General features: G+C 47.0%; 1 protein-coding gene across 1 annotated transcript in view; it reads left to right on the top strand.

Moving 5' to 3' along the window:
- The window catches only part of SYCP2L (synaptonemal complex protein 2 like), a 385,988-nt gene extending 375,166 nt beyond the window's left edge, over positions 1-10,822 (top strand). Inside the window, exons 23-25 of the mRNA XM_075316073.1 lie at positions 8,017-8,062; positions 8,160-8,184; positions 10,677-10,822. Of these exons, the coding sequence (XP_075172188.1) occupies positions 8,017-8,062; positions 8,160-8,184; positions 10,677-10,696 (91 nt within the window). The 3' untranslated portion in view covers positions 10,697-10,822. The remainder of the gene's footprint in view (positions 1-8,016; positions 8,063-8,159; positions 8,185-10,676) is intronic.
- Positions 10,823-17,508: the final 6,686 nt, after the last annotated feature.

Here is a 17,508-nt window from a genome sequence, read left to right as displayed (position 1 = left end):
CAGAGGGATGGGTGGGGGAAGGGCTGAAAATTAATTTGCCGTTAAGACACGTTCCAATCACTGATGCTGGCACAGGGCACAAGCCCTATTTCAGGATACTATAATAGTATAGTATGCAATTAGGGCTTATTTTTGAAGTAGGGCTTGTATTATAAGCATGCTCGAGAAATGGCAAAAAATCCTCCTAAGTGTTGGCCAGAATGTTCATAATTTGTCAAGTCTCTAATTTCTGGAAATATGTGGGTATGTTGGAGTATTTTGATTTTTATATTTTTAATTTAGGTTTACTTTGTCAAAATTGTAAAATAAAGAAAATTGCTTTGACCGTAAACATACTAATATGTCTGACTGTTAAAGAAGCACTCCTAAGAAGATTTTTTTTTTTCATTAAATTGTGTGTGTGTAATATATAATATAATATAATATATATATATATATATATATATAATATATATTTATATTTATACAGTACAGACCAAAAGTTTGGACACACCTCATTCAAAGAGTTTTCTTTTTATTTTCATGACTCTGAAAATTGTAGATTCACATTAAAGGCATCAAAACTATGAATTAACACATGTGGAATGAAATACTTAACAACAAAGTGTGAAACAACTGAAAATATGTCTTATATTCTAGGTTTTTCAAAGTAGCCACATTTTGCTTTGATTACTGCTTTGCTCACTCTTGGCATTCTCTTGATGAGCTTCAAGAGGTAGTCTCCGGAAATGGTCTTCCAACAGTCTTGAAGGAGTTCCCAAAGATGCTTAGCACTTGTTGGCCCTTTTGCCTTCACTCTGCGGTCCAGCTCACCCCAAACCATCTTGATTGGATTCAGGTCTGGTGACTCTGGAGGCCAGGTCATCTGGCATAGCACCCCATCACACTCCTTAGTCAAATAGCCCTTACACGGCCTGGAGGTGTGTTTGGGATCATTGTCCTGTTGAAAAATGATGGTCCAACTAAATGCAAACTGGATGAAATAGCATGCCGCTGCAAGATGCTGTGGTAGCCATGATGGTTCAGTATGCCTTCAATTTTGAATAAATCCTCAACCATGTCACCAGCATAGCACCCCCACACCATCACACCTCCTCCTCCATGCTTCACGGTGGGAACCAGGCATGTAGAGTCCATCCGTTCACCTTTTCAGCGTCGCACAAAGACATGGTGGTTGGATGCAACGATCTCAAATTTGGACTCCTCAGACCCAAGCACAGATTTCCACTGGTCTGATGTTCATTCCTTGTGTTCTTTAACCCAAACAAGTCTCTTCTGCTTGTTGACTGTCCTTAGCAGTGGTTTTTACCAGCTATTTTACCATGAAGGCCTGCTGCACAAAGTCTCCTCTTACCAGTTGTTTTAGAGATGTCTGCTGCTAGAACTCTGTGTGGCATTGACCTGGTTTCTAATCTGAGCTGCTGTTAACCTGTGATTTCTGAGGCTGGTGACTCGGATAAACTTATCCTCCGTAACAGAGGTGACTCTTGGTCTTCCTTTCCTGGGGCGGTCATCATGTGAGCCAGTTTCTTTGTAGCATTTGATGGTTTTTGCCACTGCACTTGGGGACATTTTCAAAGTTTTCCCAATTTTTCGGACTGACTGACCTTAATTTCTTAAAGTAATGATGGCCACTCGTTTTTCTTTACTTAGCTGCTTTTTTTTCTTTCCATAATACAAATTCTAAAAGTCTATTCAGTAGGACTATCAGCTGTGTATCCACCAGACGTCTGCACAACACAACTGATGGTCCCAACCCCATTTATAAGGCAAGAAATCCCACTTATTAAACCTGACAGGGCACACCTGTAAAGTGAAAACCATTTCCGGTGAGTACCTCTTGAAGCTCATCAAGAGAATGCAAAGAGTGTGCAAAGCAGTAATCAAAGCAAAAGGTGGCTACTTTGAAGAACCTAGAACATAAGACATATTTTCAGTTGTTTATAACACTTTTTTGTTAAGTATTTCATTCCACATGTGTTAATTCATAGTTTTGATGTCCTCAATGTTAATCTACAATTTTCAGAGTCATGAAAATAAAGAAAACTCTTTGAATGAGAAGATGTGTCCAAACTTTTGGTCTTTACTGTATATAATATAATTGTGTGTGTGTGTGTGTGTGTGTGTAGTGTAGAATGAGCCAGATCACCTGAATTGTGCTAGATCCTGGAGAAAGCAGTGGTAGGTGAAATATATAAATACTCACACTACACCTCATGCACACATTTTACTACAACATTTTTATTTTCTATGGGGGTGCTTCTATAACGTGTTATATTACACCATTGTTTTTCTATTGCGTAATGGAAAATATCACGGTAAGTTGTATGCCTACTCTTCAGATATTTAGGTGAGCATCTGTTGTGTTACAGTAAAATTCTGTGAATTTTGGCAGATTATATAGTCACTTTCATCTGTCGGGCAGAGTAATCACTGTATTAACTGTTTCTTTATCGTTCCTTTGGGAGACCCAGACCATGGGTGTTTAGCTTCTACCTCCGGAGGACACACAAAGTACTACACTTAAAAGTGTAGCCTCTCCCCCTGAGCTTATACACCCCCTGGTGAGCTGACCCAGCCTGTTTATCGCTTTGTGTTCATGAGGCATACATCCACACATGCATTCTCATATGATTTTTTCCTTTTGGAACGAGATTGAAGAGTGGGGTCCACATCTGGACCACCGGCATGTCCCTTCTCCCCCCACTGTGTCGGCGGTGTTGTAAGGTTGATTCCTAGGCTGGAGCCTTTACATGCCGTGCTCCTTCACCATCCCTCCTGGGCTCTGGCTTGAAGTGGGAGCCAGCACGGTCTCCATGCTTGGCAGGAGACCGGTCTCCATCCGTAGCCCTTCAGGACCCTGCTGGACCGGAGCACTCATCCCCAGGGACTTGGCCCTGCGTCTCAGCAAGCTAAGTACCTGAGACGTTTAGATTTCGGGGTCCCTATACTTTATTGTTGGGGGAGAGTGTGCTTATTGTGTTTACTGACATTTCCGGCGGGTTCTCTAGCTGTCGCCTGAGAACCGCGCCGATGGTGCCTGCGCGTCGGCCGCGCCGCTCAAATTTAGGCCCCGGCTTCGCCGGAGGCCTAGTTTCTTTTTCACTGCCCTCGCATGTCACTCATGCAGAGGGACAGGCTCGGCTCCTCCCGGCGGCCGTTCTGTACAGGGGAGGGACACTCCCCACTGCAGTGTGTGTCCCCTCCCCTGTAGGTCTCTATGGCCCTCCAGATCCCGCTCCTCAAGTAAGTCCCGCCCCCTCTCTTCGCTTTGGCGGCCATTTTCTCAGCGTTCTCTCTGCGATCAATCATTGCAGCGCTGGTCTGCAGCATCTCTGCTTAGGTGCTGTGCTTGGGGGTCCGGGCTTCGGGATCTGGAAGGCACACAACACCGCTCCAGCGGTCTGGTAAGCCACAACCGGTCTCCGGTTGTGGACCTCTGTATATACTCTCTGGGGTTCATTCTCTGGCAGAGCCCCAACTCCAGCAGCATGTCTCACACGAGGAGCAAGGCCCCAAAGCTTTATGCTGTATGCGCTGCATGTAAGCTCCTGCTGCCTGAACCGAGCACCTTCCCACATTGTGATGCCTGCTCTAACTTGGCGGTGCCACAGCCTGGAGTCTCACCCCCAGTGGTCTCTCAGGCTGCTCCTGCTCCTGTGGCTGAGACCCCGGCTTGGGTAGAATCCTTTTCTAGGTCTATCTCCCAGTCTTTTGCTGAGTCCATGGGACTTCTGTCCAGGACGTTGATTAATATGCATCAGCCCCCTTCACAGGGTGCCTCTGCTGCTAGGGGTCCCTCAGGACCGGAGCTCACAGAGGATTCATCATCAGGGCCCAGACCCCGTCCTCCTAAGAGACGCAGGGTTCCCTCTCCCTCCTCCTCCCGTGGCTCTGATTCCAGAGCTGACTCGCTGGATGAGGAGGATGCCTTTACAGGGGGCTCGGAGGCTAACTCCATGTGCCCCATTGATCTGTCCGAAAGTGACTCAGATCTTAGTGACTTGATTGCCTCTATTAATTCTGTACTGGATCTCAATGCGCCAGTATCAGAGGAGCAACCCTCTCTGGCAGAAAAGCACCAGTTTACCTTGCCTAAGAGAGCAAAGAGTGTGTTCTTTAACCACTCCAGTTTTCAGGCCGCTGTGACCAAGCCTAGGGCCTGTCCTGACAAGCGCTTCCCAAAGCGTGGTTCTGATGACCGTTTTCCCTTTCCACCTGAGGTGGTCAAGGAGTGGGCTCAGTCCCCAAAGGTAGACCCTCCGGTGTCTAGGCTCGCAGCCCGGACCGTTGTGTCGGTGGCTGATGGCACTTCCCTTAAGGATTCCACTGACCGCCAGATTGACCTTCTGGCCAAATCCGTGTATGAAGCGGCGGGGGCCGCGTTTTCTCCAACTTTTGCAGCAGTGTGGGCTCTCAAGGCCATCTCTGCTTCTCTAGAGGAGATGCATTCCCTCACTAGGGAATCTATGCCCGAAATGGATGCCTTAACTTCCCAAGCTTCGGCCTTTTCATCCTATGCCATGTCTGCCATGCTGGAGGCTTCTCACCGCACTGCGGTGGCTTTGGCTAATTCCCTCGCTATCTGCAGAATCTTGTGGCTTCGAGAGTGGAAGGGCAGATGCTTCTTCAAAGTAGTACCTTGCTGGGCTCCCTTTTGCTGGGTCCCGGTTGTTCGGAGAACAGCTGGATGAAATTATTAAGGAAGCTACTGGCGGGAAGACTACTTCCATGCCTCAAACTAAAGCCAGGAAACCTGTCCAGGGTAGGAATCAGTCGAGGTTTCGCTCCTTTCGTTCCTCCAACTGGTCGTCCTCTAAGCCCTCGGCCTCGTCCACTAACTCAGCCAAGGACCAGAAATCCAACTGGCGCACAAAAGCGCGTCCACAGGCCGCCGCCTTATCACAGGCCGTGGCAGCCTTACAGGCCAATGGAGTAATTGTACCGGTTCCCGCCCGTGAACGGTTCAGAGGTTTCTACTCAAATCTCTTCCTAGTTCCCAAAAAGGACGGTACCTTCCGGCCCATCCTGGATCTGAAGCTTCTCAACAAGCATGTTCAGGTGCGGCGCTTTCGCATGGAGTCTCTGCGATCAGTCATTGCCTCAATGACCCAAGGAGATTTCCTGGCATCCATCGACATCAGAGATGCCTATCTGCATGTGCCAATTGCAGTGTCACACCAGCGTTGGCTACGTTTTTCAGTAGGAGAAGATCACTTCCAATTCGTGGCTCTCCCCTTCGGGTTGGCCACGGCCCCTCGGGTATTCACCAAGGTCATGGCAGCAGTGATTGCAGTTCTGCACCTCCAGGGGTTGGCAGTGATTCCTTACCTGGACGACCTTCTAGTCAAGGCTTCATCCAGCGCAGACGGTCAGCGGAGTGTCTCGCTCACTCTCTCCACTCTAGCTCAATTCGGGTGGCTGGTCAATCTGCCCAAATCCACTCTGACTCCGACCCAGAGTCTCACGTACCTAGGGATGCAGTTCGAGACCTTGACGGCACTTGTGAAGTTGCCCTTAGTCAAACAGCAGTCCCTCCAGCTAGCGGTGCGCTCTCTGCTGAGACCCCGCCGTTATACCCTCAGGCGTCTGATGCAGGTGCTGGGTCAAATGGTGGCGTCCATGGAGGCTGTTCCCTTTGCCCAGTTCCATCTGCGCCCCCTGCAGCTGGACATTCTCCGCTGTTGGGACAAGCTGCCTTCCTCCTTACACAGGTTAGTGACTCTCTCGCCACAAACCAGGAGCTCTCTTCAGTGGTGGCTTCGGCCCCTCTCCCTGTCCCAGGGGCGCTCCTTCCTGGCCCCGTCCTGGGTGATTCTCACCACGGATGCCAGTCTATCCGGCTGGGGAGCGGTATATCTCCACCACAGAGCGCAGGGCACTTGGACTCCGTCCGAGTCAGGCCTTTCAATCAATGTGCTGGAAACCAGAGCCGTGCTTCTAGCTCTCCTAGCCTTTCACCACCTGTTGGCGGACAGGCACATTCGAGTACAGTCAGACAACGCGACAGCGGTTGCCTACATCAATCACCAAGGCGGGACAAACAGCCGCCTGGCGATGTTGGAAGTACAACGCATCCTTCAATGGGCGGAGGACTCAAAGTCCACCATATCCGCAGTCCACATCCCAGGCGTGGAAAACTGGGAGGCAGATTATCTCAGCCGTCAAACCGTGGACGGTGGCGAGTGGTCCCTGCACCCGGCAGTGTTTCAGTCAATCTGCCGCAAATGAGGCACTCCGGACGTGGACCTAATGGCATCCCGTCACAACAACAAGGTTCCCGTTTACGTGGCTCGCTCCCACGACCCTCAGGCATTCGCCGTGGACGCACTGGTTCAAGACTGGTCCCAGTTTCGTCTGTCCTACGTGTTTCCCCCTCTAGCTCTCTTGCCCAGGGTTCTGCGCAAGATCAGAACGGAGGGCTGTCGAGTCATCCTTATTGCACCAGACTGGCCCAGGCGAGCTTGGTATCCAGACCTGCTCCATCTGTCCGTAGAGATGCCGTGGCATCTCCCGGACCGTCCAGACCTACTCTCACAAGGTCCGTTTTTCCGCCTGAATTCTGCGGCACTCAAATTGACGGCGTGGCTCTTGAGTCCTGGATCTTGACGGCTTCTGGTATCCCTCCTGAAGTCATCTCCACTATGACTCGGGCCCCTAAGTCTTCCTCCGCTAAGATCTATCACAGGACTTGGAAAATTTTCCTGTCCTGGTGTCGCTCTACTGACCATTCTCCTTGGCCATTCTCCTTGCCGACCCTTCTGTCTTTTCTACAGTCCAGTCTGCAGCTAGGACTGTCCCTCAACTCTCTCAAGGGACAAGTCTCAGCTCTATCAGTGCTGTTCCAGCGGCGTCTCGCTCGGCTGGCTCAGGTCCGCACCTTCATGCAAGGCGCGTCTCACATCATTCCGCCTTATCGGCGGCCCTTGGATCCCTGGGACCTTAATTTAGTTCTCACGGTTTTGCAGAAACCCCCCTTTGAGCCTCTTAGGGAGGTCTCTTTGCATCGTCTTTCACAGAAAGTGGTTTTTCTGGTGGCCATAACTTCCCTCAGGAGAGTCTCTGATTTGGCCGCGCTCTCTTCGGAGTCACCTTTTTTTAGTTTTTCATCAAGACAAGGTGGTTCTCCGTCCGACTCCGGATTTTCTTCCTAAGGTGGTCTCTCCTTTCCACCTTAACCAGGACATTACCCTACCTTCCTTTTGTCCGGCTCCTGTTCATCGCTTTGAAAAAGCGCTGCATACTCTGGATCTGGTGCGTGCGCTCCGGATCTATGTGTCTCGCACCGCTGCTCTTAGGCAGTGCACTTCTCTTTTTGTGCTAACCACAGGTAGGCGCAAGGGCCTCTCTGCTTCTAAGCCGACCTTGGCCCGTTGGATTAGATCGACCATTTCGGACGCCTACCAGAGTTCTCAGGTGCCTCCCCCGCCGGGGATCAAGGCACATTCGACCAGAGCTGTTGGTGCCTCTTGGGCTTTCAGGCACCAGGCTACGGCTCAACAAGTCTGTCAGGCTGCCACTTGGACTAGCCTGCATACCTTTTCGAAGCACTACCAAGTGCATGCTCATGCTTCGGCAGATGCGAGCTTGGGCAGACGCATCCTTCAGGCAGCTGTCGCCCATTTGTGAAGTTAGGTTCTGCCTACTTCTTATTAAAATTATTTTTCTTATAGTTCGGTATTGGGAGACCTAGCACCCTCCCTGTTGCCTGTTGGCAATTTTCTTGTTCCGCGTGTTATCACCGGCTGTTGTCGTGGACAGAGTCTCCGGTTGTTCCGGTTTTTGCTCTGTTGTACTTGTGGGTGGCTATGCTCCTTCAGCTTGTGCACTAAACTGGCTGGGTCTGCTCACCAGGGGGTGTATAAGCTCAGGGGGAGGAGCTACACTTTTAAGTGTAGTACTTTGTGTGTCCTCCGGAGGTAGAAGCTAAACACCCATGGTCTGGGTCTCCCAATACGGAACTATAAGAAAAAGAATTTACGGTAAGTAAACAAAATTCTCTTTTTTTCCATTTAGAATTGAAGCAACGAATAGTAAAATGAATGAATACTTTCTAAGAGAGGTAATCTATGCATTGCTTTATTCAGGTCTATTTATATTGTCCAATACCTTTTTTTCCCCACTTCTAAATAATGCAAACACTCTCTTTATATTCCTAGATCCCAAAGAATTTGATTGCTAAAGGTAATAAAAATAGTTTTATTCTTGCTTCAAAAATTTTCTTGGTAGTTGGTAAAAAATATTTAAATAGCATGATTTGAATGAAGAGAGAGGATAATTTTAACATTAATTTTTTGTAAGCCCAGCATTCCTATCACTACTTTCACTGGCCTTTTTGATAAGGATAGCTCTTGATGGGTCCTAGTATGTCTTAGAAAACAAAAAAAAACTACAAAACTGTGGTAGTTGTAATATATTTGGAATGGGAATTGAATATTGGGGATGTTCGCATTGTGAAATGATGAATGGAAAGGTAAAATTAAACAAATGCTTAAAGAGGACCAACCAGCAGCATTTTGCTATATGAGGTAAAGGCAGAGCCATACAGACTAAGATGCTGAATGCAGACATACCTGTTATAGAAAATTGTGATGCTTGGTTGATTAAATATCTTTAATGAAAGTTGCAGTAAAGCACTGCACTCTGATGTGTGCAACATGGCCGGGTTTTTTGTGGGTCATGCGTTTATTCCTCCTCCGGCGACCTCTGTCTTACCCCCTTTTCTATATTTGTATATGGTGCCGCCATTGTTGTTGGTGGTGTGTGCGCATTGCCACACTACTCAGGTCTTCATTAACCCTTTCATAACCTAGGACGTAACGGTACGTCCTACATCATGAAGGGGTGATCACTCGCTGCTGCTGAGTCGGTGGTGATCCCCGCACATGTCTGCCGATTTGAACAGCAGACGTGTGCCTCGCAGACATAGGTGGTTCCGCGATCGACCCGTGCCTGTTAACCCCTTAAATCGCGCTGTAAAAATGTGACAGCGCAATTTTAAATTGCCGCAGCGGGAAATGTGCCTTTCCCCGCTTCCATCTGAGGCCTCGTGATGCGATCACGGGGACCCGATGGTTGTCATAGTAGCACATGGTCGTGTCATGACTCCTGTTGCTATCATTATGTAGTTCCTGCTACAGCCAGTAGAGCAACAGCTGTAACAACAATGCAGCATTTCTCCTGATCAGAGCAATGCTGCTCTGATCAGGAGAAATAAATCGGCGATCAGATTGCTGATCCTTCTAGCCCCCTAGGGGACTAGTAAAATAAAATAAAGTTTAAAACGAAAAAAAATTAAAAAAAAAAAATATAAAAGAAAATCTCAACCCATTTTCCCCATTGAAAATTAAAGGGTTAAAAAAATACACGTATTTGGTATCGCCGTGTTCAGAAATGCCTGACTTATGAAAATAGAAAATCAATTAATCTGATTGGAATTTTTTGCTGCTACTCCATTTACCAATCGCCAAAATTATGTTTTTAAGGTGTCTTAAATTTTGCACAAAACGCAGTAACAGGCGATCAAAACGGAGCATTTGCGCAAAAATTGCACCAATTTAAAAATATCCACTCAAGACGCAAAAAATAAACAGTCACTGCGCCATAGATCTCGAAAAAAGTGGGAACTCTACGGGTCGCAGAAAATGGCTCAGAAAGTGCTCCACTTTTTTAGACAAACTTCTGATGTTTTTAACCCCTTAAATTAAAGTAGACCTATACATGTTTGGTGTCAACTAACTTGTACCGACCTGAGGCATCAATGTGCACATCAGTTTTACCATATAGTGAACACTGTGAATAAAATACCCCAAAAATAATCGTGCAATTGCACTTTTTTTTTTCTTTTCCACACGACATTTTTTTTGCTGTTTTTCAGTACACTTTCTGGTAAAACCTATGGTTTCATTTAAAACTACAACTCGACAAAAAACAAGCCCTCATATGAAAAGATTGATGGAAAAATAAAGTTATGGCTTTCGGAAGAAGGGGAGCAAAAAAAACCAACCAAACCTAAAATCGCCCGGATGTGAAGGGGTTATATGGCGCCGGAGTCCGTGCAAGCGCGTATTGCAATTTCTGGCACCATTTTATTAAACACATTGTGGTGAAGATTGAGAAGCATCGGCGCATGCGTAGGTGTAAAAAAAGAAATCTGCACATGTGGTCATGCTTCTCATAGTCTTCACCGCAGTGTGTTCAATAAAATGGCGCCGTTGGTCGTAGTATGCGAATGCACGGTTTCCCACGCCATTTTAATCAAGACCTGAGTACTGTGGCAATGCGCACGTGCCGCCAACAACAGAAATGGTGGTGCGATATTCTAATATAGAAAAGGGTGCAGTAGATGGCGGCGTAGAAGGAATAAACATGAGGACCCGACCCACAAAAGACCCGCTCGTGTTGCACACCTCAGTCAAAGTACAGCGCTTTTCTCCAAATTTGATTAAAGATATTCACATCTTTCTGCATTCAGCATCTTACTGCTTGTATGGCTCTGCCCCTACCTCATATAGCAAAATCCTGCTGGTTGGTCCTCTTTAAAAGTAAATGCGAATGTAACATTTAAAAGTGTGCAAAACTATTTGATATAATGTTTTAGATCGGTCATTATCCTTAAAATCACGAGATCATTTCTACAAGTTTGACAAATGTATACTCTGTGTGTTTGCTTACAGAGGGAAGAAACCACAATTGACATCGTTAATGATTGTCTCCAGAAATTATAAGGGTTCATTGTTAATGGTTTGCCCAAATTGACAATTTTTTGTTCTTGCATGTGAATTTTCTATTATGTTAAAGGGAACCTGTCACCAGATTTTTCCCTATTAAACTAAAAGAATCTCCCTCTGCAGCTCCTGGGCTGCATTCTATGAAGGTGCACCTTGGCCCTGACTCCCCTTCCAGACCCCAAAAATAACTTTAGAAATCTTGGCCCTTAGGTATGCTAATTACCTTGGTTGGCCAGATGGGCGGACTCATTTTCTGCTCCTTTACCCCCCTCCTGCCGCTGATCGCCGTCCTCCTTCCTTGATTGACTGGATGACGTCCTCCGTCATTCTCCTCGTCGCATTTTCAAATCTCGCGCCTGTGCAGTTAGGTCGGCTTGCGCAGGCGCAGTTCGCTCTGCCATATCATGGCCAGAGCAGAAAACAGCTGCTCTCGCCGGTGAGATAAATGCGCAGGCGTGAGATTATGGGTGGGTACGAGCATGGCGCTGGTGAGGTCATGCACAGCGCCGACCTCACCAGCGCAATGCTCGTACCCGTCCATAATCTCGCACCTATGCATTTAGCTCACTGGCGCGAGCTAGGGCAACTGTGTTTTCTGCTCTGGCCGCGATATGGCAGAGCGAGCCAACATAACTTCACAGGCGCAAGATTTGAAAACGCGATGAGGAGGATGATTGAGGGCGTCATCACGTCAATTAAGGAAGGAGGATGAAGATCATCGGCAGTATGGGGATAAAGGAGCAGAAAATGAGCCCGCCCATCTGGCCAACAAAGGTAATTAGCATACCTAACTGCCAAGTTTTATAAAGCTATTTTTGGGGTCTGGAAGGGGAGCCAGGGCCAAGGTGCACCTTCATAGAATGCAGCCCAGGAGCTGCAGAAGGGGATTCTTTTAGTTTAATACGTAAAAATCTGGTGACAGGTTCCCTTTTAATGTTTTGATAGTTAAAGCCTAATATTTTATTCAATCAGTCATTTCTGTATGTTTTTCTTGGTACCCACCAATGGTGTATGTTTTACAGAAGGAAGAAATGTCAAGTCTCCAGAAATTGTAACCTTTCAGTGGTGTTTGCCCAAATTGACAACTTGTTTTTTTTTTGTTTTTGTTTTTTTTTTGTTGCATGTTAATTTTATATTTAGCCAATATTATTTTTTGTTGTCTAAGTTCAATAAACCCATCCTATAAAAATAGATTTATTTTTTTTTTTTTTGTGTTCTATATATTATGTTCACTTTTGCCTGCCAGGAAAGTTGGCTTTCTTTCAGGCTGCTCTCACGTGACTTTATTGCTAAATAGCGCTTTTGAAACTGATATAGATTACTGTAGGGTCCTTAAAGCGTAACCGTCGTTTATATTTTTTCTTACATCACTTTTACATGTGAAAATAATCAACTTCGTAATATATATATATATATATGTTATTAAAGAAATCAATTTTTCTCCTCCTGAACTGTTCATTTAAAGTGAACCTGTCACCAGATTTGGCGACGACAAACTGCGGCCACCACCAGTGAACTTTTATATACAGCATTCCAGAATACTGTATATAAAAGCCCAGGCTGCTCTGTATAGCGGAAAAAAAACACATTTATAATATTCCCCTAGGAGATAGTCCGGTCCGATGTGTGTCGCTGCTTTCCGGTCCAGCGCCTCCTCTCACCAGTCCGGCGCCTCCTCTCTGTGGCAGTCTTCGTCCTCCTTCTGAGTCCCGTATGCATGACTCATCCTAAGTCACGCACACTAGCCGGCATTGAGGTTCTCTACAAGCGCACTTTGATCTTTCCTCCTCAGGGCAGATCAAAATATTGTAGTGCGCATGCGCAGGGGTATCTTTTAACCTTTTGTCGCGCCTGTGCGTTACAGTACTTTGATCTGCCCTCAGCAGGGCACATCAAAGTGTGCCTTTGCAGGACCTCAATGTCTACTTATGTGGATGAAGTAGACGCGTCATCAACACTGAGCTGGGAAGGAGGAGGACGGAGATTGCAGCAGAGAGGAGGCGCCGGACCTGAGAGCAGCGACACCCGTCGGACAGAACCGCCACCCGAGGTGAGTAAGGCTATGTGCGCACACTATATAGTTTTCTTTTCTTTAGCAAAAAACGCACCTCTGGCTGGAAAAAACGCATGCGTTTTTGCCGCGTTTCAGCCCATGTGTTTTTTTTCACTATACTCAATGGAAAAATGCAGAAAAGTGACATGCTAATTTTTTCTTCAACAAAAACTACAGGAAAAAAAAAGCAATGTGTGCACAGCTTTTCTGAATTTTCATAGACTTTGCTGGGGAAGGAAATGCATGGAGTTTAGGGCTACAAACTGCACTCAAAACTACATGCAAAAACTATAGTGTGCGCACAGGGCAAGGTGTTTGTTACATTGTACAGCGCTGCCTTGGCACTTATATACAGCATTTCAGAATACTGTATATAAGAGCTCAGTGGTGGTGGCACAGCTTATAGGGGAAAACTCTGGTGACCGGTTCCCTTTTAAAAGAAATCTACCAGCAGGTTTTTACTATGTAATCCGAGAGCACCATGATGTAGGGGAAGAGAGCCTGATTATAATGTCACTTACTAGGCTGTGTTTTGCGGTTTCAATACAATAAGTTGTTATTTTTTTTATCAGCAGGAGATAATCACTACAGGAAAAGCTACCTTGTGCTTCCTAATCCATCCACCCCCAGCATTGATTGTCAGCTTTCTATATACATTTTATGTAATGAGAGAAAGCAGCTAGTAAGGGGTGTGCACAGGGTTACACAGGGCTCAACATTCTGAGCGCTGCTAAATTTGCAACAGAGAACACGAATTCTGTCATAACTGTTGCACCCAATAAACTGAGTGATGCATTGCTGAAATCAAGGTCTTTGTTTTCTCCTCATGCTGCTGTCACATAGCAAAATCCTGCTGACAGATTCCCTTAAATCTTCAAATTTCAATTCACTTGTAAAATCTGTCTTCAGTGAATACAGATTCTTCCATTACTGAGATAAGACTGGCCTGTGGTCATAAAGTTCTATGAGGAGGAGGAGTAGACAGACAATTCTGCTGCAAGGGTTCCTGAAATGACAGGCCGGAGTCACACTTGCCAGTGACTCAGTGAGTCTCACATCGGCATCAATCCGGCACATTCTCTGGCCAGGAGGGTTTCAGCTGCATAGAAATACATGCAGCCGACCCGACCCGCTCCTGACAGGAGAGAAGCCAGCCGTGCCGGGTGATGGGATCTGATTAATCGTTCGAGTCATACGTTCATGTGAGCGCACCCTTACAGTTCAATATGGAATTTATTAGCACCAACTGTCATTGACTCTCTACATAATGGGAAAAACCTCTCCAGTAACTACTAGTGTTGAGCAAGCGTGCTCACCGCTCTTTGGTACTCGATCGAGCATCGGGGTGCTCTGGTACTTGGCAGAATATCACAGGTGCTCGGATGTGTCATCCATGAAACAGTGACCACAAAGTACAAGCTTCCTTCACTGTCTGATGTAACATTGAGTGTGAACCACATCATAAAAGAAGTGCATTGGTGTGTTTGAAGTTGCCGCAAGTAAACTTTGTTTGCGCCTCAAATAACTCTGCACACAAAACCGCAGAAAGTGCACCAGACCTTAAGAAGCCGGCTTGCAGTCCAGAAGTACTATGCTTCAAGGTAACGCCTCCACACTCACGCCACTATCTACTCAACACCCGGTGTCTTTAGCGTACTGGGGCAGGTTGAGGACTGGAGCCTTCGCTGACGACTACTGCCCAAGGCTATGTTACATAGGCACCTCAGGGAGAGCCATTCGCAGTCTCTGAATGACTCTCACTGGGGTGAAACAACGTTTTTAGATGTAGTGTATCAAAAGGAAAAGAAAAAATCCCCTCCCGCCAGAAATGCTCTGTATATGGCTGGCTGTATGTGGGTGGAGAGCCGAACTACCCAATCATTGACCTCCATTATACTGGTTACTCAAATTGAGCTTTCAGAGCGTCTGACCTGCTTGAGTCAAGTAACGAGCACCTCAGTGTTTTAGTTCTTGCCCATCTCTACTCGCTACAGATTTTAACCCTGAAATAAGAATGAATGGTCAGTCCATGAGGAGAAAGACACACATGATATATATTACACAGTTGCTAATTTGTGTTTTATTGATTAACCTCTTCTCGAAGCTCGTTTTCACCTTCCTGATTTTACAATTTTGACCATTGTCACTGAGGTAATAACTCTGAAACACTTCAATGGATCCCAATGATTCTGAGATTTTTTTTTTTTGTGACACCTACTTCGTGATAGTGGTTAATTTATTTCAACATTTTTTACTTTTTTTTTGTGAAAATATCGGAATTTTGGTGAAAATTTTGATATTCACAATTTTCAAAGCTTTAATGTCTTTAAACCAGTTATCACACAGTTAATAAGTAAAGTTTACCACGTGTCTACTTTACAGCAGCACAATTTTTAAAACAATCGTTTAACCCTCCTAAGGGAACAAAATTAGCAATTTTTAATTTTTCCATCAAATTTTACAAAAGCAATTTTTCTTCAGCGCTCTATTGGGAGACCCAGACGATTGGGGTATAGCTACTGCCCTCCGGAGGCCACACAAAGCACTACACCAAAAGTGCAAGGCCCCTCCCCTTCTGGCTATACCCCCCCGTGGTATCACGGGTACTCCAGTTTTAGCTTTGTGTGCGAAGGAGGTCAGCAAGAGTCCACCCTTCAGATCAATGTTCTGGAAATCAGGGCAGTGTATCTTGCCCTACTAGCCTTTCAACAGTGGCTGGAAGGAAAGCAGATCCGAATCCAGTCGGACAACTCCACAGCGGTGGCATACATCAACCACCAAGGAGGGACGCGCAGCCGGCAAGCCTTTCAGGAAGTCCGGCGCATTCTGAATTGGGTGGAGGACACAGCATCCACCATCTCCGCGGTTCACATCCCAGGCGTAGAAAACTGGGAAGCAGACTTCCTCAGTCGCCAGGGTATGGACGCAGGGGAATGGTCCCTTCACCCGGACGTGTTTCAAGAAATCTGTCGCCGCTGGGGGGTGCCGGACGTCGACCTAATGGCGTCTCGGCACAACAACAAGGTCCCGGCATTCATGGCGCGGTCGCGCGATCAAAGAGCTCTGGCGGCAGACGCCTTGGTGCAAGATTGGTCGCAGTTCCGCCTCCCATATGTATTCCCGCCTCTGGCACTCTTGCCCAGAGTATTACGCAAGATCAGATCCGATTGCAGCCGCATCATACTCGTCGCCCCAGACTGGCCGAGGAGATCGTGGTATCCGGATCTGTGGCATCTCACGGTCGGCCGACCGTGGTCACTTCCAGACCGTCCAGACCTGCTGTCTCAAGGGCCGTTTTTCCATCAGAATTCTGCGGCCCTGAACCTGACTGTGTGGCCATTGAGTCCTGGATCCTATCGTCAACAGGCTTATCCCAGGGAGTGGTAGCCACAATGAGACAAGCTAGGAAGTCAACTTCTGCTAAGATCTACCACAGAACGTGGAAGATATTCTTATCCTGGTGCTCTGCTCAGGGAGTGTCTCCCTGGCCATTTGCATTGCCCACTTTTCTGTCTTTCCTGCAATCAGGGTTGGAAAAGGGCTTGTCGCTCAGCTCCCTTAAAGGGCAAGTCTCGGCACTATCCGTGTTTTTTCAGAAGCGTCTAGCACGTCTTCCTAAGGTGCGCACGTTCCTGCAGGGGGTCTGTCATATTGTGCCCCCGTACAAGCGGCCGTTGGATCCATGGGATCTGAACAGAGTACTAGTTGCTCTCCAGAAGCCGCCTTTCGAGCCTCTCAAAGAAGTTTCTTTTTCTCGCCTGTCACAGAAAGTGGCGTTTCTTGTTGCGATCACATCGCTTCGGCGAGTGTCTGAGCTGGCAGCTCTGTCATCCAAGGCTCCCTTCTTGGTGTTCCACCAGGACAAGGTAGTGCTGCGCCCCATTCCGGAGTTTCTCCCTAAGGTCGTATCCTCGTTTCATCTTAATCAGGATATATCCTTGCCTTCCTTTTATCCTCATCCGGTTCACCGGTATGAAAAGGACTTGCGTTTTCTAGATCTGGTGAGAGCACTCAGGATCTACATTTCCCGCACGGCGCCCATGCGCCGTTCCGATGCACTTTTTGTCCTTGTCGCCGGTCCGCGCAAGGGGTTGCAGGCTTCTAAAGCCACCTTGGCTCGATGGATCAAAGAACCAATTATAGAGGCCTACCGTTCTGCTGGGCTTCCGGTTCCTTCAGGGCTAAAAGCCCACTCAACCAGAGCCGTGGGTGCGTCCTGGGCATTACGGCACCAGGCTTCGGCTCAACAGGTGTGTCAGGCAGCTACCTGGTCGAGTCTGCACACTTTCACCAAGCATTATCAGGTGCATACCTATGCTTCGGCGGATGCCAGCTTAGGTAGAAGAGTCCTGCAGGCGGCAGTGACATCCCCGTAGGGGGAGGCTGTTTTGCAGCTCTAACATGAGGTATTTCTTTACCCACCCAGGGACAGCTTTTGGACGTCCCAATCGTCTGGGTCTCCCAATAGAGCGCTGAAGAAGAAGGGAATTTTGTTACTTACCGTAAATTCCTTTTCTTCTAGCTCTTATTGGGAGACCCAGCACCCGCCCTGTTGTCCTTCGGGATTGTTTTTGCTGTTTGCGGGTACACATGTTGTTCATGTTGAACGGTTTTTCAGTTCTCCGATGTTACTCGGAGTTAATTTGTTTAAACCAGTTGTTGGCTTCCTCCTTCTTGCTTTGGCACTAAAACTGGAGTACCCGTGATACCACGGGGGGGTATAGC

Source organism: Anomaloglossus baeobatrachus, chromosome 6 (genome assembly GCF_048569485.1).
Source record: "Anomaloglossus baeobatrachus isolate aAnoBae1 chromosome 6, aAnoBae1.hap1, whole genome shotgun sequence".
Taxonomy (NCBI): domain Eukaryota; kingdom Metazoa; phylum Chordata; class Amphibia; order Anura; family Aromobatidae; genus Anomaloglossus; species Anomaloglossus baeobatrachus.
Note: the sequence above shows the minus strand (reverse complement) of the source record. Positions and strands in the feature narration are given on the sequence as shown.